Below are 25,295 nucleotides of genomic sequence, written 5' to 3'. Positions count from 1 at the left end.
GCCAATGAGTCCAGCAAACAGTTAATCTAGTATCCAGAAACTTGTCTAACCCGCTAGCTAAAGAAATATGGCAAACATTACATTACAAAAAAAAAAAGTAATTAATCCACTGACGAAGTTGCAGTAAACTGAAGCAGATTAACACTGATAGTTTACTTAAAGTCCACAATAGCTTTCATTAACAAGACATTTTAACATTTAAAATGGCTTTTATTAAAGAAAGAAAAGAAAACAATGTTAAACTTTGTGCTAAAATGTGAACGACTCTGGTCAGCGAGACTAGTTCGGCTGTCTGGCATTATATAAGAGCAGTGTGCTGGGACAGAGGAGGAGAGGAGATTTGGAGAGGAGAGTAAATTAACTCACGGTGAATGAGAGCTGGAGTTGGAGGAGCTGCATGAAAGAGCACCGGGAATTGGCCTTATAAAACTGCATATGCCAAAAACAAAAACCATCAGAGGGGAAAGAAATAGTTTGGTGGGGGTGGAGTCAGTGTACAGGGACTACAGCTGTTAATCACCCTGACTCTAACTCCACCCAACCAGAGCCATGTATTGAGAGAGTTCCGACACTCCCATAGACCGCCATTGTAACTTAGGAATGCGGAAGTAACGCGTGTCGTGGAGCCGCCAATAGTTCCAACCACTGATAGTTCCAGCATTGAACCCCATTCATTTTCAGTGCTTCCGAAGTACGCGCACTGGTAAATTAATGAAATTACCGTAATTTTTTTTTACTTTTACACACTTTAGCCGACCTCTCGTGAATCTCTGTAGTTATATGATATAGCCAGGTCTAGTAAATGTTTATGGAAGATTATAGGTTAATTGCAGCGATAGCTTACGTGACCAACACTTCACTAACGTTGTTAGCCAACTTATGGTAAAATATTATAATATTATATTATTAAAAATGGTTTAGGGTTATGCATATGTGTTTGTGTAATGCATATAGGCATACATTAAATTCACATGCATTCATATATATATGATATATATTTATACATACTGAATTGAATCCCAACAATTATGGATCAAATATTAATGGATTTAGGAACATAGTTAATTCACTCATTAACTCATCATCATCATATCTTTATTCAGGACATACATATAAAATGGTCCATAAAATGATAAAAAATAGTAAGATTGACTACACAGTCAAACTGCAACCTTTACAACAAGAAAAATAACTATCTCTCCGGTTTCAGTTTATGAAGTTAAAATTTACCGAACATTGCTGTAAATATAGTCGTTTCTACGTTATGGGAGCAGTCTATTTCCCTCCTAAATCATTCATTTGTTCATGCACAGCGTAATTATTTATATTTTATGTTGGTTGTCATGGTTGTAATCCTGAACGGGCCACCAAGTCCGCGGGTCTTTGCGTGATCACGGTAATATCACGGTAAGATCACGAATCAATAACCTTATACAGCCCAGTTGTGCTAAAATAAATATCATGAGACGTCAATCATCAGATGAATGACATGGAAAAGTTAAGTTAGAGCCGCTAAAGCCAGTGCAACTACCAATGCGAACATGAACACTAGGCTTTTCCCTCCAAAAATATAGTCTAAAACGTATCTAAGTTGTCATCCTGCCTCTCCAAATGCAACACTGACATTAGCCAAATGCAATAACAGCTTAAAAAGTATTTGGATGTGTGTTTTATTTAAAATTTACCGTTTAATAATGCGATCGCTGTTGTTGTTGTCTGTCCATTGAAGAACATGACAGCCCGCGTCTGTTTTGGAACTATTGGGGCTTCCATGAACCACATGACAGCCTTGCGGCGACATCAAAGCGTGTCGCAACTCTCTCAATATATGGCTCTGCACCCAACTCAATGGGAAGTACATATTAACAATATAGTGTGACTTCAAAACAGAATGAAAAACAAAACAGGCGAGAAGGCATTACAGTATTAAGAAAGACATTCAAATTCCAGGTGCATTAAAATTGATTAATTAACTGTATTACATTCAATTAATTCATTACTATTTTACTCTATTCAATATTATAATAAATGGATTTTTTAACACTGGAAAAAATATGTCTTTCATAATTAAGATAATATATAAATGTTAACTCAATCAAAATATTACAAAAATCAGTAAGAATTTCTGCAAGATCCTGAAAAAAGAAATCATATTCAGGGCCATAACTACAATTGATATTGGAAATGATATATGTCAGCCCAATATTCAGAATTGTGGTCAATCATATTGCCACAATCACTGTCTTTAGCAACAGTTAAACAACCAATTTAGGTTAAATTGCAAAGAACTAAATAAGATTTGGTGTCTAACAACAATCACACTAATCAAACACAGTTGTCAAGAGAGCATCAAAAAAATCTTTAGATGTCCACACGGGCTGGTTGAATCACGTGCCATTTCTGTCTAAAGACCAGTGTTGGGGAAGCTACTCTGAAATTGTAGTTTGACAAGCTACAAGCTATTCATAAGTTAAAGTACTTATACTACAGTCAAGCTAACCTTTTGGAAAAGTAGTTAGCTACTGTACACTACAAGTTACTATCAAAAAGTAGCTAGCTACATTGAAACTACTTTTGCTTTTTGAACAACGTATATTATAAATAATTGAATAAGTGTCTAATGAATGTTTTAAGTAAAATATTTAGTGTTTAAAACAATTATGATTTCATAGAGTATTGTTTTATTACACAACACTCAAATATTTCAGACTGTTTGTCAAAAGTGCAAATTTGCAACAAAAAGCCTACAATATTGCAAGAACAAAATATATGTCCGTAAATCGCATGTAGAACATTTTCTCGAAAATACCAATTGAACTTGGACAAATAAGGCCATGGATGATTAACGTTAGTTGTTTCTCCATCCTCCAAATCTGCCGTCACGTCTTGCTCCATCATGGATAATCATAATATGAGTGTGTCAACACACTTCTGTACGTCAGTGAAGCGTTAGCCGCAAGATGTTTGATTAAACAACAGGTGGCGGTAATGGCAAAAAATGAGTTTGTAATCTAAGAAGAAGATTACAGCTCGCGCTACACCGCTACTTGCTGCAAAAAGCAGTAAGGTACTGGAAAAGCTAAAAAGCAACTGAGCTTCTGCCAAGCTACTGAAAAATGTAGTTAAGTTAGTAGCGTCGCTACTTGTAGTTAACTACTCCCCAACACTGCTAAAGACTACCAACTTTGGGTGCAGGACCAACTGCACAGAGAACATGGAGGCCTACAGAGACATTACATAAAAGTGACAACAGAATAACTAACACTCAGAAATCTGCTTACAGAGACAAACAGGATTCTTGGGACACATATAATAAAGCAATGAGAGGACATGGTGGGTGATGAACAGGTTTTACAAAGGGTTAGTGAAAGGGGAGGGCAGTACCCTGACTTAAGGTTTAATGCCCTCTGACTTACGCTGTGATGGAAATGTTAGCGGCCGAAATGGGGCTGACCTCCTTTACCTCCTTGGCTTTCTGCAGAGCCAGTTTCTTATTGATGGCTTCCTCTTGCTCCTCCTCATCCTGAGTAAGACAGAGAAACACAAAATGACAGATGAGTATACATTTGCATCCCATGTCAAAGCACCGTGGATGGCATCAACAAATCAAAATAGTGATGTCCCAGGAGCCTTGCAACCCTATACTGTAGATGTCATCTTTACGTGAGGCTGTAAATCCCATAATGGGCTGAAAGCTTCATTACCTTGAGTTATTAACCAGGGCAAACATCAGTCAAATCAAAAGAACCCTTACAGACAGTCCTATGAAACTAATACAACTATCAGTGCATAATGATAGGATCACACACTCTGCGTACACAACATGTGAGAATGATGTGGTGCGTGTGCAGGTACGGGTGGCTGGTACAGTGTGACAGTGTCAGAAGTTAAGTATTGCCATTGTATGTACATATGCCCAAATGTAGGACGTAAATATGCAAAACCAACCTTGGTGAGTTCTTGTGCATTGGCAAGGTTATCAACAGCAATGGCCAAAAATACATTTAGGAGCGTGTCTGATCAAATGTGCTTTAAGGAATTGGGGTGAAAGTGGGCATCTAATAAAAATGTAAAACTTTCAGATTGTCCTTATATACTATCGTTCAAAAGTTTGGGGTCATTTTATTTTTGAGAAATTAAAGCTTTTATTCAGCAAGGATAACTTAAAATTAAAGCTGTCAAATGATTAATCGCGATTAATCGCATCCAAAATAAAAGTTTGTCTTTACATAATATATGTGGGTGTACTGTGTATAATTATTTTGTATATAGCTATATTTAAGAAAAAAATATAATTTATATATAAAATAGTTATATTTATAAATAATATAAATTATATCTAAATCTATATACAGTATATATATGAAAATATTTCTTAAATATATACAAGCATGTGTGTGAATTTATATAAATAAAATAATTATTTAATTATTAATAATTAAATTACACAGTGCACCCACATATATTATGTAAACACAAACTTTTATTTTGGACGCGATTAATCACGATTAATCGTTTGACAGCCCCACTTAAAATGTATTAAAATTATTATATTTAAACAGTTATTTTAAAATTATGACTAAATTATAACTAAAATTAAAATTCAATCGGACATAACAAGTGCTTCATTCTGTTGTGTGATTTCTAAAATACTAAATAAACACATAAAATGCATGTAGCTGTATCTAGTACCCATTTAACAGTAAATGGAAAAACACTTTCATATGAATATATTATTTACAAATCAGTAGCAAAAACAAATTAAACACATATAATTTCAATTTCCTTTACTCAAAAAAATTAGGCCATTAAAAAGTATTCAAACCAATGACAGTCCTATGCAATATAAAGGATACAGTTTCCAAACAGTGTGAGCACAATGAAGTACACAGAGCAGAACATTCCCCGGTGCACTCCTCCCTGGGATTCGATACCATGATACATCACTGCATTCCAATCCTCTCCTGTCAGAATCTGACAAGATAAAACACATTATGGAAATACAAATATCACATGAGAGCCTTCAGACACATATCACTAGACGGCCAATACCTGAAACACTGTAAGGATTGCAGCTGGGAATGTGTCAAAGTTGGTAGTCGGGGTCTCATCTTCAAAATTAAACCTAGAAGAGAGATGATGAGCTGTGAATAATTTTCTTGGATGAGTCTCAAGTGTATGCTCAGTAGGAGCCAGCTTTGCTCTTATTTCAAAATCATCTCGTTTTTTCAATTTGTTTGCTCACAAAGACAGCAAAAACAGGGTTGATATGTTCCAATAATAATGTTTCATCTGCATATAAAAGCTGAGCTGAGTTCTCCTCTCTGCATCTCTGAAGTTAATAACAAAAACATAATAAATATGCTTTCTTCTTCACCATTCTCCTCCATGTACAACTCTCAAGGGGCTCTGCCGGGCCCACATTACTACAGAATGAAAAGAAATGCTTATAAAGAGAGAAGAAACATTTCACAACCAAAGGCTTGTTTATGTTATTCTGGAAAATAAAAGTGATTTTTGATTTTTTTTTTTTCCCCCTCATTTTATTCCAAGAAAATAGTGCAATAGCAATACAATGAACAAAACTAAAGTTAATTATAACAAGAGAGAAAAAAAGTGATTTCTGTATTCAAAAAGTGATTTCTATATTCAGTGACATATCAATGGCATACTGTCATGTCAAAAATGATCATGATTTCATAACTTTCATACCTCAACTTTTCATAACTTTCATAATGGTAATAAAAGTGATCTTTTGGCTTTTATTTATGCTGTGATGTGCTACTGTAGAAAGCCTCACACACATTGGAATCTCATTGGTTCAAAATTCTCATAGCTGCATATTAATTATCAAATGGGATTTGATTAGGTGTGATTGAGTCATTGCTCAGCATTATCCCCTTAAATGAGGACGAAAACATTACTTTTTACGTAGGATTCAACCTGGTTAGCAAACAGCGTTTTTTTCATCAAACTTTAGTATTCATATTTTATTTTATACTGTATATATATATTAAACATTCTAAAAGTGAGAATGTTTTATCTGGTCTCATTGTTTTCAGCAGCTCTGCTCTCTCGATGTGCTTCACAGCTGAACATATGACAACGTCTCTTTCATCCAGCCCAGATAATGACTTCATGGATCAGACAGTCAGTTTATCATGTCCATCTACAGTCTTAAATATTAATGCGCTATGGAGCTGAAATCGAGTATCAGAGAAGCACAAAAGCAATTTCTCAATTCTCTAAGCACAGATCTGGAACGACTTCACATCTTTGCCATCAGGGGGAAATAGTCTCTCCTGCAGCTATCCTCACATTGTTATGTTTCAATAACATTTTCTCATTTTGCATCGCCTATTTGCTTATCTAGCCCTCTTCTCATTAAAGTAGATCACATGACAGCATGTTTGCGCATCTAAGCTGATATTTACCTCATGGGAAGCGTGCGTAGAGGCAATTCCTCTGCTGTAGCATACGATTAATAATTCACGGAACAAAGAAATGAAAACTTGCGCCGTCTGGACCAGCTCAGTCATGTTTGTTAACATGTGGCTGAGGGGTAAATGAAACGGCAGGGCTTGGATGAGTCACAGATGCTTATGCAGAGAGTAACCAATGAAACGTAAACAATGGGCAGGTTTTTTCCACGTCAATGGATGATTTATCAATTTTGCTGAAAAGTGCATCACACAAGTGCTCTGAAAAGTAAAGGGCTTAAATCAGCTGTTCTAAACTGGTGGGTCGCAACCCAAAAGTGGGGCACATCACAGCAGGTCTGTTCTGATTACAATGAGGGGGAAGAAAAAAAAACATATTAAGATGCAACTAACCATATAATTGTGTATAATAAGGATAACCAATTAAATAGGTATATTTAAGGAGGAGAAACACCTCCCATATCTTTTGTTAACAGTACTTTGGCACAATTTCCTGTTTCTCGGTAGAATCTAGTCTGCCAATAGCCATTAAACACATATTCACGTACAACCATGGTTTGTGCCATCCACAATTTGTCTGTGCAGTAAATTATTGGCTGCTGAGAGCATGAGATCAATTATAATTAGACACTAACCAATAAAACTTTTAAAATACAAGCCCCTGTTATCTGAACACTAAGCATAAAATATTGTTTCTGGTTATATTAATAACCTCCGTTGTTTAATTCTTGGGAACTTTTTGTTTGCTTTTACATGATAAGCAGGTAGAGCGAAGCCTAAAGCAAAAACAAAAGCAAGAACATGGACTAGTTACTTACTGTCCTCCAAAGAGCTGCATCCCCAACAAAGCAAACACCACGATGAAGAGGAACAGCAGGAACAGGAGACTGATGATGGACTTCATTGAGTTGAGTAGAGACACCACCAGATTACGCAAAGAGTTCCAATACCTACAGAAACATGCCATAATAACTATAAGGATTTACTTCTAAGGTATATTAATTATGCTTTTTCCACCCTAATTCAGAGACAGTTATTCCACTTTAATCAAAAAATCAAAACAATTCTGTCATTTTTATCCAGTTTCCTTGACTAATGACTTTCGAAACTTCTTAAAGGAGTAGTTCACTTTCAAATGAAAATTAGCCCATGATTTACTCACCTTCAAGCCATCCTAGGTGTATATGCCTTTCTTCTTTCAGACGAGTGCAATCATGATTTCCACTACATGAGAGTAGATGTTAAAACTTTATGCTGATTTGTACTCGGCTTTCGCCAATAAGCACAAGCTAAGAAGTATCTTTACAGTAACCTATGATTCTCCTACCATTTCCGCTTCTTTCCATATGGTGAGTGTGCCACAAATCCTCAACAACCCGCTTCCACTGGATAAACCTGAACTTTATATCCTCGCTGTTCTGCTTCAGTGGCCAGATGGGCATACTGCAGTTTCTTCCTCTCATATGCCTCATCTACTACAGCATCCTCCCATGGCAATGTTAACTCTGTCAGTTGAACAATGCGTGCAGATCCAGACCACAAAACAATATCTGGTCGGAGGTTAGGGGTGCCAATCTCAGGTGGAAAAATATGCCTTTGATCAAGATCAGCAAGCATTTTCCAGTTCCTAGCAGCCAGTCCCTGGTTTTAACACCTTTTCTTGGAGCTTGTCGCCTGGGCGGAGGAATATTGTCTTTTGTGTGTAAGGTTTAGCTAGAACAGCAATTTATTGGTCATTGTGGTGAGGGGGGCGTGGTTGGCACGCTGTCTGCACGGAGAGATGAGTCAAGGGGCTGTGCGGTGAGTAAGTGGATCAAGGACAAGTGATAACACCTGTGTCTGATTCCAGTGATTGGTGTGGAGAGACGGTTAAAGCCAGCACAGTGGAGAGGAACGGGGAGAGAGAAAGGACTGGGACTTGTGCAGTGATCGAGTGGAAAGAGTGCTGGAGGAAGCAAGGAGAGCTGAATCAGCGTGGAAAGAGTTTGATTGAAGTTGTGCTGTGCTGTAGCGAGACTACGGTGAACGCGCTTTGTGCGCACCTTTTGTTTTGTTTGATTCTGAGTAAATAAAGTCTGTACAAGTCCCAGTATCGCCGACCCTGTCTCCTTCTTCCTATACCTCTACTAAGAACTGTATTACACTGGTGCCGAAACCCGGGAAGAAGGAGTCTGCCGCCGCCATGCAGAGCCCGTCAGGATCGCCATTTGCGGACATCATTCAGTCACTCGCGGCTCTTCAGCGCGACCAACATCAAGCCCTGCTGAGCATGAAGGAAGAACAGGATCAGCGCTTCCAGGCGCTGCTCCAAGGCCAGCAGGAGGACCGCGAGTTGTTCCGGAGCTGCCTCGGCCGGGAGATTCCGGCCACTCCCCCACCAGCATCAGCCTCGGCCACACCATTGACCCTCGGGAAGATGGGTCCACAGGACGACCCGGAGGCGTTCCTGGACCTTTTCGAGAGGTCGGCCGAGGCCCGGGAGTGGCCCAAAGAAGACTGGCCGTTGCGTCTCATCCCGCTGTTGTCCGGTGAGTCCCAGATCGCCGCCCACCAACTGCCAGTCTCGAATCTCCTGGTCTACGACGACCTAAAGCGCGCCATCATTCAGCGGGTCGGCCGGACCGCCGAACAGCACCGACAACGCTTTAGGTCCCTGACCTTGGAAGAGGCCGGCCGGCCCTTCGTGTTGGCGCAACAGCTCCGGGACTCCTGCCGCAAATGGCTGATGGCCGAGGGTAGCGACGTCGAGAAGATAATCAATCAAGTGGTGCTGGAGCAGTTCGTGGGGAAGCTTCCAAAGAGAACTGCCCAATGGGTCCAGTGCCACCGCCCGACGTCGCTGGACCAGGCCATCCAACTGGCGGAGGATCACATGGTGGCGTGCTCGGGGGTCGGCGAATCCCTCCCATCGGTCTCTCTCTCTCCCTCTCTCTCTCTCTCTCTCTCTTCTAAGCCTCTCCCCGCTCCCAGGTCTCGAGGGGGCCTGGTGCCCCGCCCAGCGCCGCGGTGGAAGGCTGGCTGGCCGACGGATAGCGGTGCCGCGGGGAGAACGGGTCCGCGGGGGCCGACCGCGGGGGACACATCCACCCTGGTTCCGGGGACAGCCCTCTCCCCACGTCAATCCCTTGGCCCCCTTCCCTCCGCTGGGGCAGCGGTAAAGCCTGGGCCGGCTTGTTGGCGCTGTGGGGACCCGGACCACTTTATTGACCGGTGTCCAGTGATGGAGGTGGGGACCCTGGTCCGGATCCCCGACGCGCCAACGGCCGCCCCCGATCAAGCTGGCCTGTACCAGATACCCGTGAGTATAAAGGGGGGTACTTATCAGGCTTTGGTGGATTCGGGTTGTAACCAGACCTCTATTCATCAAAGCCTGATTCGATCCGGGGCATTGGATAAAAGCCGCGTGGTTAGGGTGCGGTGTGTGCACGGGGTGGTGGAGAGTTATCCCTTAATGTCCGTCGCGGTTCTATTTCGGGGACAAAAACATAGTGTGGAGGTGGCAGTTAACCCGCGCCTCCAGCATCCGCTGATTCTGGGAACTGATTGGCCAGGTTTTGCGAAACTATTGGGGATTTTATGTGCGGATGCCTCTTGGGAAACGAAGCAGCGGGGGAAGACAGCGGTGGTGCAGGTGGGGGATGCTGTACCGGGACCTCTGGGTGCTGCTGCAGGGGAAGAGAGAGCTTTAGAGAGAAATCTCCTCTCTGAGCGCGATGATTTTCCCCTGGAGCAGTCCCAGGATGAAACGCTCAAACATGCGTTTGGTTCGGTCCGTTCCATCGACGGACAGCTACTCCACCCGGACCAACCGCTCTCGTACCCCTATTTTTGCGTGATTAAAGATCGGTTGTATCGGGTGACCCAAGACGCCCAGACAAAGGAAGATACAACCCAGTTGTTAGTGCCAAGGAGCCGCCGGGAAATGCTTTTCCAGGCGGCTCATTGTAATCCGATGGCCGGACATTTAGGGCAACGGGCGACACTAAACCGTCTCATGGCCCGATTCTTCTGGCCGGGCATTCACGAGAATGTGCGCAGGTGGTGCGCGTCTTGTCGTGAATGCCAGTTGGTGAATCCACCGGCCAATCCAAAAGCACCCTTGTGCCCCCTTCCACTGATGCAGGTCCCCTTCGAACGAATTGGTATGGACCTCGTCGGGCCATTAGAACGGTCAGCACGAGGGCATCGTTTTGCGTTAGTCTTGGTGGATTACGCAACACGATATCCGGAGGCAGTTCCGCTCCGCAACATCTCGGCTAAGAGTGTGGCAAGCGCGCTGTTCTCATTAATCTCCCGGGTGGGGATCCCTAAGGAGATCCTCACCGATCAAGGCACGGCGTTTATGTCACGGACGGTTCGCGAACTTTATGAATTACTGGGCATTAAATCGATTCGTACCAGCGTCTATCACCCACAAACGGATGGTCTGGTCGAACGTTTTAATCGCACGTTAAAAACCATGATTCGTAAGTTCGTTCACGAAGACGCCAAAAATTGGGACAAGTGGCTGGAACCCCTATTGTTTGCTGTACGCGAGGTCCCCCAAGCCTCCACGGGGTTTTCCCCCTTCGAGCTTCTCTTCGGTCGTCAGCCTCGTGGGGTGTTAGACGTGCTGAGGGAGACTTGGGAGGACGGACCGTCTGCTAGTAAGAACGAAATTCAGTATGTCCTGGACCTGAGAACAAAACTCCACACCCTGGGGCGGCTATCATTGGAGAATTTGTTACAGGCTCAGAACAGACAGAAACAGCAGTACAATAGGGGGGCTAGACTCCGACAATTTTCACCGGGAGATAAAGTTCTTGTATTACTCCCCACGTCCAGCTCGAAATTACTTGCAAAGTGGCAAGGGCCCTTTGAGGTCACACGGCGAGTCGGGGATCTCAACTATGAGGTAATTCGAACAGACAGGGGCGGGGGACGTCAGACGTACCACCTCAACCTGCTAAAAAAGTGGGTTGAGGCGGAGGCAGTGATGCTGGCGACGGTGGTGAGTGGGGAGGAGGACCTCGGGCCAGAGGCGCGGGTTAAATCTCAGTCCTTCTCTCTGGCTCCATCTGGTGACCATCTCTCGCCCTCACAGCTCACTGATATTAAAAGGGTACAAGCGGAGTTTTCTGACGTGTTCTCGCCCCTGCCTGGTCGAACGAATCTCATTCAGCACCACGTTGAGACAGATCCGGGGGTCGTTGTGCGTTGCCGTCCGTATCGATTACCTGAACACAAGAAGAAAACGGTTCAGGCCGAATTAGAAACCATGCTGGACATGGGGGTAATAGAAGAGTCCAACAGTGACTGGGCCAGCCCGATAGTTTTAGTTCCGAAACCTGACGGCTCGGTTCGATTCTGTGTGGACTATAGAAAGGTGAACGCGGTGTCCAAATTCGATGCTTATCCAATGCCGAGGATTGACGAATTGCTTGATCGGCTTGGCTCTGCTCGCTTTTATTCGACGCTGGACTTAACAAAGGGGTATTGGCAGATCCCCTTATCTCCAATGTCCAAAGAAAAGACAGCTTTTACCACGCCGTTCGGGTTACACCAATTCGTCACGCTTCCGTTCGGGTTGTTCGGGGCACCGGCGACTTTTCAGCGTTTGATGGACAGAATCCTCCGGCCGCATGCTGCGTATGCCGCGGCGTATCTGGATGACATTATCATCTATAGCAATGATTGGCAGCGGCATATGCAGTATTTGCGTGCTGTCTTAAAAACGCTGAGAAGGGCCGGGCTCACGGCGAACCCGAAGAAGTGTGCAATTGGGCGGGTAGAAGTAAGGTATCTGGGCTTCCACTTGGGTCACGGGCAGGTGCGTCCCCAAATTGATAAGACAGCAGCGGTTGCAACCTGTCCGAGTCCTAAGACCAAAAAGGAGGTTAGACAGTTCCTGGGGCTAGCGGGATACTATAGACGATTTGTGCCTAATTATTCGGACCTCGCTAGCCCGCTGACTGATCTGACTAAAAAGGGCGCTCCAGATACGGTCCAGTGGACGGAGCAGTGCCAGCAGGCTTTTACCCAGATAAAGGCTGCTCTGTGCGGGGGACCGCTTTTACATGCTCCTGACTTTTCTCTCCCTTTTATCCTGCAGACAGATGCGTCGGACAGGGGCTTGGGCGCGGTCCTGGCCCAGGAGGTGGAGGGGGAGGAACGGCCGGTGCTGTACATCAGTCGGAAGCTCTCTAAGAGAGAGACGATGTACAGCACCATTGAGAAGGAGTGTTTGGCCATCCGCTGGGCTGTCCTCACCCTCCGCTACTACCTCCTGGGACGGGAGTTCACCCTGTGTTCGGACCACGCTCCCTTGCAGTGGCTCCACCGCATGAAAGATACCAACGCGCGGATCACCCGTTGGTATCTGGCGTTACAACCTTTTAAGTTTCAGGTGGTCCACAGGCCGGGGGCGCAGATGGCTGTGGCCGACTTCCTCTCCAGGAGGGGGAGGGGGGGGGCTGCAGGCCGGACGGTTCCCCGGCCTGAGTCGGGCGGTGGGGGTATGTGGTGAGGGGGGCGTGGTTGGCACGCTGTCTGCACGGAGAGATGAGTCAAGGGGCTGTGCGGTGAGTAAGTGGATCAAGGACAAGTGATAACACCTGTGTCTGATTCCAGTGATTGGTGTGGAGAGACGGTTAAAGCCAGCACAGTGGAGAGGAACGGGGAGAGAGAAAGGACTGGGACTTGTGCAGTGATCGAGTGGAAAGAGTGCTGGAGGAAGCAAGGAGAGCTGAATCAGCGTGGAAAGAGTTTGATTGAAGTTGTGCTGTGCTGTAGCGAGACTACGGTGAACGCGCTTTGTGCGCACCTTTTGTTTTGTTTGATTCTGAGTAAATAAAGTCTGTACAAGTCCCAGTATCGCCGACCCTGTCTCCTTCTTCCTATACCTCTACTAAGAACTGTATTACAGTCATGTTACGCTTGCCTTCCAATGCTAAAGCCAAACATCGAAGTGCTTGGTCATGGTGCCAAGTAAACCGACCTTGGCTAAGAGCCACCTTACATCCAGTCAAAATGTGCCTTAATGTGGCAAGTGATGAACACAAAGGACAAGAGGGATCCTCTCCTACCCAGAGGTTTAGGTTCTATGGTGATGGGAGAACATCATATGTTGACCTGATAAGGAAACTGATACTACTCTCTTCCCATTGACCAAAGGTCTTGCAAGCCCATCTTGCTTTGTTCCACACTCTCCCATTTCATCCAGTCTCCCTGCTTGGCATGGGAAATGGCCTTTATACATCTCACCCTCTCCTCCTGCTTTCACATCTCATTGACTACCAGCTTACTCCTTTGAGCTGGGCCTGCCTTGTGGCATTTAGGAGGAGCTACACTAAGCCCAAACCCCCTCTTCCATGCTGTACCTGTCCCACGATATCACCAATTTAGGTATAAAGACTCCACCTGCTCTGCACCATGCTCCATCAGAGTAATATTAAAAAATATCCTGGGGCTTCCAAGTTTTAGAATGGCAGCGGATTGCAACCAACAGATTGAAGCTCAAAAACGTGCATTCATCCATCATAAACAAACTCCAAACAGCTCCTGTGGGTTAATAAAGGCATTTTGAAGCAAAACGTTAAGTTTGTGTTGAGTTTAAAACTTTTAAAAAGTAAAATAATTAGCTTCCGGCCAAATGAACATCATAAATCTAAAGCGCAACTTATGCAACGTACTGCTGATATTTACGCTAAGTCATGACGCACTACGCTACTTCTGACATCATACATTTCATTCAATGCGCATTATGGGCAAGTAAACTGTGTATGGCCGCTTGGCCGGAAGCTAGAATTTTACTTTGTAACTTGTTAAATATTCATATTTTTCTTACACAAACTCATCGTTTTGCTTCAGGGGGCCTTTATTAAACCACAGGAGCTGTTTGGAGTTTGTTTACGATGGATACATGCATGTTTTGAAGCTTCAATCTGTTGGCTGAAATCCACTGCCATTAAAAACTTGGAAGAGTAAATAATAAGAGTAAATTTTATTATAACTCCGATTGTTTTCGTCTGAGAGAAGAAAGTCATATACACCAAGGATGGCTTGAGGGTGAGTATATCATGGGCTAAATTTTATTTTGAAGTGAAATAATCCTTTAATTTGAAACTGTGAACCAATCAGAATCAAGCATTCAACCATGGCTTGGTATAAATATGATCAATTTAGGCCATTGATCTGCAGAGCACCACAGATAAACACAGGGAATTACGATCTCTTACTTGGTAACCTTGAATATCCTCAGCAAACGCAGTGCTCGCAACACACTAATGCCAAAAGAGGCTCCTGGTTTAACAGCAGCCCAGATCACCTCGAAAATGCTACCCACAATGACCTAAAAAAATAACAAAAACAGAAAATAAAGCATTTAAGCAATACTATTAATTTATCCATTCATTCTCTAAACCGCTTGTCCTATTTAGGGTCATGTGGATGCCGGAGCCTATGCCAGCATAACGTACTGCAGGGAGGAAGAGACCCAGGACGAAAAAAAAAAAACACAAGAATTGTCTTGGTGCCAGAAACCCTGGCACTGACTGAAAAAGGAACACGTAGTGGGTCCCACATATTTTTTGTATTTGATGGCAGATTACTCACCCCAAAGTCAAAGCAGTTAAATGAGGAGTGAAAGTAGGTCCTGGGCCCGAGGCCATACATCTTCAGACTCATCTCTATTAGAAACAGACCAAGGAACACAAACTCCGCCAAATCTATATAAAAAAGAATACATTTAACAAAGGACTTTGTCAGTCACATCGCTTATCATTAATATAAGATCATTATGGGGCCGTTCACACAGAACGTGTCTTTGCGTCTAAAATGAAAAATATCATGATACCAAAATGCTTATACCTAGTTTTTATTGTAACAGTGTAGAATACTGTACAGTATTGTACATACAGTATTGTAAGCAATCCAACAGACGATGCATGATGCAGAATGACTAATCTGGAAAAACTTCAATAAACGCAGAATATAACTGTGGCGAGCAGGACAGTGCAAGGCAGAGGGCCGCAAGAGGGCCGGTGTTGCTCATCATTAATCACGCTAACGGCCTCGTCCCATGATTTACGTTTATGTTTAGTTTATGATGATTTACTCACCCTGAAGCTATTCTAGGTGTATATGACATTCTTCTTTTCAGACGAATACAATCAGAGCTCTATTAAAAAATGTCCTGGCCAAATGTTCCAAGCAAAATAATGGAAGTGAATGGGCACTATTTTTTGAAGTCCATAAAAGTGCTCAAACAGCTTCTGAAGTGAAGCGATGCATTGGTGTAAGAAAAATATCCATATTTAAAACTTTATAGACTAAAATCTATCGCATCACTTTGCTACAGACGTCCTTTATTAACCCCTCGAGCCGTTTGGAACACTTTTATGATGGGTAAGATGCACTTGTGTGGACTTCAAAAAATAGTGCCCATTCAATCCCATTACAAAGCTTGGAAGAGCCAGGACATTTTTTTAATGAACTCCGATTGTATTAGTCTGAAAAGAAGAATGCCAAATACACCTAGGATGGGTCCAGGTTAAGTAAATCATGGGCTAATTTTTGTTTTTGGGTGAACCTTTAAAGTCCCCATGAATTAAAAATTGAAGTTGCAGCAAATGCGGCTCTAGCAAGCTCAATGGCTGATTGGATATTTTAAAAGGGGGAGGAGCTGCATGATATGTCCTGCCATGTTTTCCTGTTTCAGTGTAAAATGCATCAGAATATTGATAACGCTGCATGTTTCAAGGCTTCACCTTAACTTCAGTTGTGCTTTAAGAAACATAGCCCAGTCACAACAACAGGTTCAGTTTTGTCAAATTCAAAGGCTAAAAACTAAAGCTAATTTGAGTCAAATCGTAAGATAAGTTGAACAATTAATAATGCAAATAGAAGGAGCATATAGCCCTCATTTTGCATTGATTTCTATTAAGGTTTTATAAATTGCTCCTAATGCACCTAAGCCAAATATAGTTCACATAAACCCGTGATTCTCCAGAGAGCTGCAGTAATGTTTAAAAGATGCAATTCACTTACACAGCGCATATGTGAGCCAGTCGGGCTGGTCGTAATGGACTATAGCCACACACAGTGTGTTCAGTCCCACTATACACAGAACGGTCCAGTAGAAGCTCTGGGCCTTCACCATACGTCGGATGAAGAAGCGAAACCTCTTCTCTTTTCTGCGAAAGTACGAAGAGCTATCGTTCTTGCTGCTCTTCACACTTGTACGGGTAAATGGAGAGCCTTGGGGAGCTGTGGAGAGAGAGGGATAGAGGGGGAAAGAGAAAGAGAGACTGTTTCAGATGTTCACAACAGCTCACAGATGATGGAGACGAGAGGGTTTCTATCTATCTATCTATCTATCTATCTATCTATCTATCTATCTATCTATCTATCTATCTATCTATCTATCTATCTATCTATCTATCTATCTATCCATTATTCATTCATTATCCCTCTCTTTTTAATGAAAACATCACTGATGTGAGTTTTATGGTATGATTTGGTTTGAATCAGCTTTTTTCACATTGATTTTGGGAGAATGTCAAACAAGAGTTCAGAGGTCACAGGCATCGGGCCTGGAACTTACCAACCGATGAGATGTCAGTGAAGTGGTCCTCTCCTTCTTCTGCATTAATGAGGTCATTTTTGCTCTTCTTGGCTATTTTCAACACTAAAAAATGGTGGAAAGCAAGTGAATAAACAGTAGTAGTATCAATTGTAATAATATATTATTATAACATTCAACTAACTATATGTAATTTTGCAACTGCATGTCAAAGACCAGTCAGAGTATTAGTAGACTGCCTGCTCACTACTGTATCAGCTAAGACTTTATTTTAATGGTTCCCCAACAGATATTCCACTGAATATAAGTAACTTTTCAAGTATACGTCAACTGTCAACAATTCTAACCCTGATCCTAATCCGAACAGTCAACTAACTCTATTGAATTAGGTATAATTCTAGATAATATCTAGAGTGGACTATAGAAATAAGGTTGTTTATTATTATTTATTAGTAGTATTTAAAACGTAAGCTATTCTGCTCTAAGCTATTCACATATATGTAATAATTAATTTTTCAATGATTACCTGGGTTGTTGCATTTCCTCTTGTACCAGGCACTATCCTCCTTCTCTTCTGCATTTTTATCTTCTTCAGCAAGCATGACTTCCTCTGAGACAAAGAATATATTTTACTGCTCTCACACACTATACTGTGATCTTTGCTGTTCTGTGTTGTGGTTGGATTATAGGTGGATAAACAGAGTGAAAAGTAGACAAAATCGACCACTAGAAGACTTTTTGTGACCTGGTGCCACACACAGTAATCACTGCCGTCATTGCAGATCTGACTAACATCCAGCAGGAGGCACGGACACCAGTGAGCACCGCATCGCCCAACACATTAACGTTGCAGTGAAGATCTAACCGACTATAATGGCTGGCTAGATAAATACATGACAAAGCACATGCAAGTGGTTAATTCCATCATGATTTTATGGTGTTAAAACATTACAGCCAGGGCCACCATGGAGGAGTTTGAGAAATCCCCTCTCCAAGCAGTTAAATCCCCATGGAAAAGCTCTAGTGGGCTTCTGGGAAACAAGGAGAGGATACCACATGCTGTGACAGAGCTTATTAACTCCTGAGCTGGTGGAAGATCAGAAGTTTTACAAGAAACTATGCCATCCTAAACTAGGAACTACAGTATTAGATAATGGATGATAACTACAGAACTATAAAACAACAACAACATTTACAGAGCTAAAACTTTCTAAACTTTAGAAAAATCCTGTCATCCATGTTTTTTCAAATTCATTTTTTTATGATAATTTGTCATAATGCCACAGGCTGAGGACTCTATCACACATCCTACATGTGCATCTACATGGATAAAGAGTGTTCACTCTCACATAATTCCCATAACTCACTCACTCACGCTCAATCTCAATCTCACGTTAATTTCACGCACACGTCTTTACTGCAGTTTCAGGGATGCAGCAAGACGGAGTAAAAATGGTGAAATTGTGTGCTCAGAATGTGTGAAACATGTTAAAGAAGACCATTACTAAACTGGCCCCAGATCAGTGCAAATCTTCAAACAAAGAAAGCTCCAAGACTGCTGAAGTGAAGCAGCTGATGAAAGAGCTGTTACATGCCATGCAGTCATGGGAAGACTGAGGGTATGAACCAGCTGGTGAAGTGAGAGGAAGGCTATTTGGTTGCCATGGAGAGAGGAAGTGCTGAGCAACAGACAGGCACAGATACATCAGTTCCCATTGCGGCTGAACAGAGATCCGGGAAGAGAGTGAGATGAACCGTCAAGGGAGGAAAAACACAAGGGGACAAAATGCTCTCTAGAGAACTGACTGATGCCTTCTGGTTGTTGAATGATATAGAACATTCTTGAAAAACACATGAATGACTTTGGTACTGTGGCGATTATTATAAGTGTTAATGGAGATATTGTTCATTTTTAGAGACTGACCTGCCTTGCAGATCCACTCCAAGTAACCGGTCAGTTCCCTCTCTATCTGCTGTTGTCTGCGGAGCTTCAGGAACTCCTGCCTTTTCTCCACACGCTCTCGCTCCTTTGCAAACTCCCTGTGGGGAAAAAAATACACATACATACAAATCCATGAACACACTGTACTGCACAGAGGTATCAGGGGAGCCCTGTTCTACGCACAGGTTACGTATGAGTATGAGTGTGTGTGTGCTTATTAAAGTGTGAAATCTCATAATATAGTGATTTATCCACATAAACAAAAGACCCTATTGATCATCACAAGGTTCATGGTTGAGAAATAAAAATTAATGATAGAAATGCAACAAAATGAAACATTAGAAAACAGAGCAAATACAAGGTGTGGCAATCACATTTGCAAGAACAAATATGAAAAAAAAAAATCAATGTTTTAGAATCAATAAACAACAGCTAAAAGTCTACGGGTTATGCCTCACTTTAAGCTGAAGTGTGCAATTTGTTTTTAAAAGCCAAAATTCTTTCTCTTATGTCAACTTAATACACAGTCAGATAAGTAAGCCATTTTTATAATATACTGAAGACAGCAGCTAGGAACATTTTTCCTTTGTGGAACGGTGGAAGTTTTACATTTGTTGAGCTAATAAAATATTAAAACTCAGTCAAATCAATATTTTGTGTACAGTTATTTAATTACGCCATCAAGTATCATAAACTAGCTCCCTCTTGTTTCATACAAATGCAACTGCTGCCATTGAGATACAAACAGGTAAGATTTTAAAACAGTTTAATCTGAATTCAATATCTCTTATAGCCATAATTATTTATGGGGTGAAATGCTGCATAATGAGTGGTATGACTGTATCTCTTAAATGTAAAGTTAGTTTGAACTTGCCGTGCAAGCAACTGCTCTCTCCGCTGAAGTTTTGCATTTAAAGACCAAATAAAATATTTCAATTCAGATTAATATTCTGTTTCTAATTATTTACTTATGTGGCAGTTAGCTGTGTATTAAGTGGGATAATGTACATCCAGCCGGTTGTTCTTTCAAAATAAAACCCCTTCTGGAAGTCCTCATCACCCTGAATAAAACTCTGAATAAAAGTATCCATTTTTTTCACCTGAAAAAATCCTATTGACCTCAAACTTTTAGCAGAACTGAAATTATATAAATAACTATTTATATAGATACATATAAAATCATCATTTCCAGTTAAAAGCAGGTGATCAAACCAATCGAATTAATTCATTCTAATTAATGATGGCAATGCTGCAGGGGTCAATCAATGTTTCTCTTTAATGCACTTACAGGCCTAAATAGTTTTTCTCATCTGTCTATATTCTCTAACTGTCATTCCACAGTATGGAAAAACTGTGATAACATTAAACATTAGAACATTAGATATAGCTCACAAAAAGTGGTATTTACTGTACAGAGAAATGCCCATGCATTGCCAGTGAGAGTCATACTTTAGCCTGACTCGGTAATTAAACGAGTCCCATTCATTTTCATAAACATTATAGCTTTCTCTGCAACATGATTATGGAGAAGCACTAAGGGATAAAAAAAAAAAACGGTTTGTGCCCCCTCACAACCTACCTCAGGTTGTGGTTGTGGCGAGCTGAGGTCGAGTGACGCGAGAGAGCGTCGCGAGGCCGGTGGCGTGATTAATGATGAACGACACCTGTGAGACGCACCGGTCTCTTATCTCTCACGGAGGAACGGAAGCATAAAGGAGGAGCGACGACAGTGGAGATACGAGAGCGGTGCGTCTCACAGGTATCGTCCTTCATTAATCACGCCACCGGCCTCGCGCCGCTCTCTCAGGTCCCTCGACCTTCTCCTGCTCGCCACACAGGTATTCACAGTGTGTACAGAGAGGAAGTTAAAACGCTATACATGCAAAGAAAGTAGGGTGGACAGAATGTGAGGGACGTGATGCTTCTGGAATCAAGATTTTACTTCATGCTCGATAATGTGATCGGAGCACAGAATGTGAATATTAAAAAAGAAAAAAAAACATACAACAATCATGATTTAATGTGATAGGGACCAGAGCACCACATGGAGAATCACACCAAGTAAAAACAGGCCGATGTTAGCATCCAAAAATATGTTTAATACAAGCAGATGTGCAAAAATGTGTAAATAAATATGGTTAAGGGAAATAAAACAGATTATAAATAAAACAGTTTAAAAACTCCATCTAAGGCCAAAGTTTCAGTGCGCTAAATAACCTTGTTCAAATTCCCTCAAAAACCATGATCCATCCTCCAATCCACCCTTCCTCAATTGATTTAAAACACACTGGTGTCATTAATGACAGCACAAGACTTTCTCCAGTAGAAAAGAAAGCACATTGGCCACCTTAAATCCACACATATGCCTCACTATATGATTAATAAATGGATACACAAGATGATTAGGAACAAGAGTTAAAATAAGTCAATAAATAGGATGGATAAAACCTACACCTACATTTGCACAACATTTCCATAAATAGTTAAAATAAGTGCTCCCATCGAGTACTCTCTCTCTTTAAGGCAATCCCCATTTAGCCAAAGCAGAAAATGTAAAACAGCGAACCCGCACGTAAATATTATAGAATGCATAGGAACAGTAAGAACACTGTACTGTAAAACCAGTAATTGAAGACAACTTCAAGGTCTCTCTATCAGTGTTTCAAAACTATGAAACACAAAAGAGGATATTTTGAAAAATGTTTCAATGTTCAATTCAATTTTAGTTCATTAAAGTCAATGGGGTCCAAAAATAATATCCCATTTTATTAAAAAAAAAAGATTTTTTTTTTTCAAAATAATCTTCTTTTGTGTTTCATACACAAGGGGAGTCGACCTAACCCGATGCTGGTCACTAGCACACCAGCACAAGCACTTTTATTAATAGTATGTTTTCAATAGGATTCCCGTACTACAATGTGGAGAAAGCCTTTTCTTCTCCCCTCCCTGCATTGCAGTGGCAGTGTGACATGACAGTGAGTGTGTGTGTGTATGTGTGTATTTGTTTGTGAGTGTGTGACAGACATGGGGGAATACTAACCCTGCGGCACCTACAGCATTTCTCTCTTTTTCTCTGACACACACACACACACACTCAAACAAATGCTAATACTCACACGAATCCATAATGTATAAACAGACTCTAATCAATTGTAGTTCTGTCTCGGCAGAAAAGCAACATCTTCCTCGTGGAAGAAACTCGACTAGTTTGTATACACACACAAATACTGAAAACACACAGAGGCAGATGCACAGAAATGGCTAGCTATGTATCTGTACGTCTCAGCATGTGTTTATTTGGTTAGAAATACTCATTTAAAAGTGTTACACAACAAATTTCCACAAAACATTCTCTAAACAAGCTTTTAAACATATCCATACAATGATAACAATGAATAAGGGGTAAAAAACACTAGCAAATGTAATGTCAACATTGAATAAGTTAGTTCAGGCAAGAATGAAAATAAAAGTAATATCTATATTAGTACTCTATTCAAGCTTGTAAATATTGCCAACTATTTGTGAATCGAGAGAAAATTGCGATTTTAACCAAGGAAATAGGGCGTGTGAGCAGGGGTGAGGATTGTTTTCTGAAACTGCAAAATAGCACCAGGGATTGTTTGTGCTGAAACACGCCTCCTTTTTTGTGCTGACCCGCCAATGGAGCACAAGTTCATTCCCTAGTTTGCCAGCATGCGTCTGTGAAGGGAAAAGTCTGCTTTGCACGGGTGCAAAATACGAATGATGCATGCATCGGTGTACAGAGTCAATTGCGCTGGCTGCAAGATAGGGCCCTAAGTGTGTTTGAAATATTGGTGTATTTTGGGGGCAGTGTAAGTCCTCGTTTGATGCTCTGGTTGCCATGGTGCATACTGTGTCTCTCAAGGTTGTGTGTGTGTGTGTGTCCGAGGCCTGGGAGGTCAGTTCACCTGTCTGACCACGCTGCTTTCAAAACAAAAAGGTCGTTCTGAGGCCTCATGGAGAGATGAGAGGACTGCCCTGGGGTGGTAGTTTAAGGAGAGGTGGGCAGCTAGGTCATCTTCTCAGTGGGTTGTTGGGCAGCAGGGATCCTACAAGAAGCCAATTCATAGCCATTTCATCTAGATCTCTTTCACCTCAAAATGGCTTTTTGATCTTAACTGTTTGAGCAGCCCTATTAAAGATTGTAAGCACCAGTGAAAGTACAACTTCACCCTGTAGATAACCAATGAATTGTTGATATTAAAATTATATTTGCCTGATTTTAGTGAAATTAGGCATCACCGAGTTATAATTTGACAGCAAAGGTAATATTGCTAAAAAAATATTATGGTACACAGATATCATTCATCTATACCCCAATATAATAAATTAGATCTGAGTGCAAGTTTTGCTATTGTTAACTGCCATCTGTTTATCCACTCATTTGAAAAGCAACACCATGCAGATGGGAATTCGCTTTTAGATAAATCTGGTACAGTACATATATTGTACATTGTCCCTGTTAAATAAATAAATAAAATAAAATATAAATCCAGCATTCCATCCTGCCTTGAAGTTTATTCTCAAAGATTTTTAAAGTAAATTTCACATGTTTGGAAGTAAGTAAAATGTACTTAAAGGACAACTCCGGCGCAAAATTAACCTTTGGTCTAATAACAGATTGGTACCTTGTCGACCATTCAAGACCGATGAAATTTGTTTTCATGACAATCAAATGTAAAGAGTTTTATCTCTAAAAACTGTTTAGCGTATAATGTTAGTATATGGGGCATAGAGTAATGAAAAATAAAAATCGCTAGTTAATACCGCTAACAAGGCTAAAAATAACCCCACATTAACATGGTAACATAATGAGGGTCCCTACATGTAAACTGAACTTTGTAAGTGTACAGACAGTTTAAAGGGATACTCCTCTTTTTTGGAAATAGGCTCATTTTACCACTCCACCAGAGTTAAACATTTGAGTTTTACCATTTTCAGATCCATTCAGCCAATTTTCTGATATTTAGAAGAATATCAGTAACCAGACAGTTTCTGGTCTCATTGACTTCTATAGTAGGAAGAAAATATACTATGGAAGTCAATGAGACCAGAAACTGTCTGGTTACTGATATTCTTCTAAATATCAAAAAATCGGCTGAATACATTCGAAAATGGTAAAACTCAACTGTTTAACTCTGGGGGAGTGGTAAAATGAGCCTATTTCCAAAAAAAGTGTAGTATCCCTTTCATAAGAAGATGTTTTATACAGACAGTCCACTTCGCATATACAGGCAGGAGACATCTTTAGCCGTCTAGACCAGTCGAACCACTTCATACAGTTCATCTCACTTGGCACAGCGTTCATGGTTCGACTTGTCGAGACTGTTTTCCAAAGGTGGCTAAAAAAACAATACAAAATCTGGTAACACTTTATTTTGATAGTCCACTTTAGACATTCAACTAACTATAAGTAACTTTGCTGCTACATGTCAACTAACTATCATTAGATTATTAGTTGACTGTCAGCTTAATATCTGCTAACACTTTATTTTGTTGGTCCCTCAACCGACATTCAACTGACTGTAAGTAACTTAGCAACTACAAGTCAACTTGTTCTCCTAACCTGAACCCTAACACCTAACCCTAACAGTCTACTGACAGTCTACTACAGTCTACTACAGCCTACTAATACTCTAATGATACTTAGTTGACATGTAGTTGAAAAGTTACTTATAGTTAGTAGAATGTCTAAAGTGACTATCAAAATAAAGTGTAACCCAAAATCGTACCTACCCCAAACTTTTTGATGTAACATAAGTGTTTACATACAGTAAGATTTTAGTATGAAATTATGACAAATTTAATTGCAGACTTTTGTATCTGAACATAGTTTGAGACACTTTTGAAATCTCTTCTGAAATTCTTGTGGAGACACATGAGATTGAAAAAATCTGTTTTTATATTTGTTTGTGCAATGCAGTTGTCGCTCCAGTAAATAACCAAACTCTTAATAGTTATAATGCTGATGAACTTGCCACTGTTTCCCTCAATGCTCATTCCTACCCACATCCTCTCTCTCTCTCTCTCCCTTTCTTAATTTTCATGCTCTCGTGTCCTTCAAGTAATCTTATCAGTCACCACTCTCACAGTGTGAAATTTATTCATTTAAAGCTGTTTTTAGCTTTAAAGGTGAAACAGACCCCCAAAGACACATTCTTGAGAGGATTGGCTTAAGTTTATTTTTTTTATAGTTACTACTGCCAGAAAATATTGATGTGCACAGTACATTCAAGGACAAATTTTTTTAAAATAAATGTGAACATTTTAATTTAATTTGAAAACTAACTGGATAAGACCTGTGAATTAAGATTGGTGTTTACTTTAATTT

At 41.2% G+C, this 25,295-nt stretch overlaps 2 protein-coding genes across 9 annotated transcripts in view; one reads left to right on the top strand and one right to left on the bottom strand.

Annotated features, from left to right (window-relative positions):
• cacna1ba (calcium voltage-gated channel subunit alpha1 Ba) overlaps positions 1 to 25,295 on the bottom strand; it is a 107,433-nt gene that overhangs the window by 39,488 nt on the left and 42,650 nt on the right. For 5 of the 8 annotated variants that reach the window (XM_089130332.1, XM_089130331.1, XM_089130333.1 and 2 more), the window contains 12 exons: positions 18,926 to 19,041; positions 17,528 to 17,611; positions 17,023 to 17,106; positions 16,467 to 16,685; positions 15,033 to 15,145; positions 14,657 to 14,769; positions 7,259 to 7,390; positions 5,053 to 5,125; positions 4,857 to 4,974; positions 3,949 to 4,016; positions 3,417 to 3,523; positions 367 to 429 (listed from right to left, as the gene is read on the bottom strand). In XM_089130332.1, coding sequence (XP_088986458.1) covers positions 367 to 429; positions 3,417 to 3,523; positions 3,949 to 4,016; positions 4,857 to 4,974; positions 5,053 to 5,125; positions 7,259 to 7,390; positions 14,657 to 14,769; positions 15,033 to 15,145; positions 16,467 to 16,685; positions 17,023 to 17,106; positions 17,528 to 17,611; positions 18,926 to 19,041 — 1,290 coding nt within the window. The remainder of the gene's footprint in view (positions 1 to 366; positions 430 to 3,416; positions 3,524 to 3,948; positions 4,017 to 4,856; positions 4,975 to 5,052; positions 5,126 to 7,258; positions 7,391 to 14,656; positions 14,770 to 15,032; positions 15,146 to 16,466; positions 16,686 to 17,022; positions 17,107 to 17,527; positions 17,612 to 18,925; positions 19,042 to 25,295) is intronic. The other 3 variants (XM_089130334.1, XM_089130338.1, XM_089130335.1) reach the window with 1 other exon arrangement.
• Positions 8,184 to 13,337, top strand: LOC120482205 (uncharacterized). The gene has a single exon (XM_089130330.1). It carries the CDS (start codon positions 8,623 to 8,625, stop codon positions 12,943 to 12,945), a length of 4,323 nt encoding a protein of 1,440 aa, XP_088986456.1. The 5' UTR covers positions 8,184 to 8,622; the 3' UTR covers positions 12,946 to 13,337.

This window comes from Pimephales promelas, chromosome 4 (genome assembly GCF_988280905.1).
Source record: "Pimephales promelas chromosome 4, fPimPro1.hap1.1, whole genome shotgun sequence".
Classification (NCBI taxonomy): domain Eukaryota; kingdom Metazoa; phylum Chordata; class Actinopteri; order Cypriniformes; family Leuciscidae; genus Pimephales; species Pimephales promelas.
This window is presented reverse-complemented; position numbering and strand designations above follow the sequence as displayed.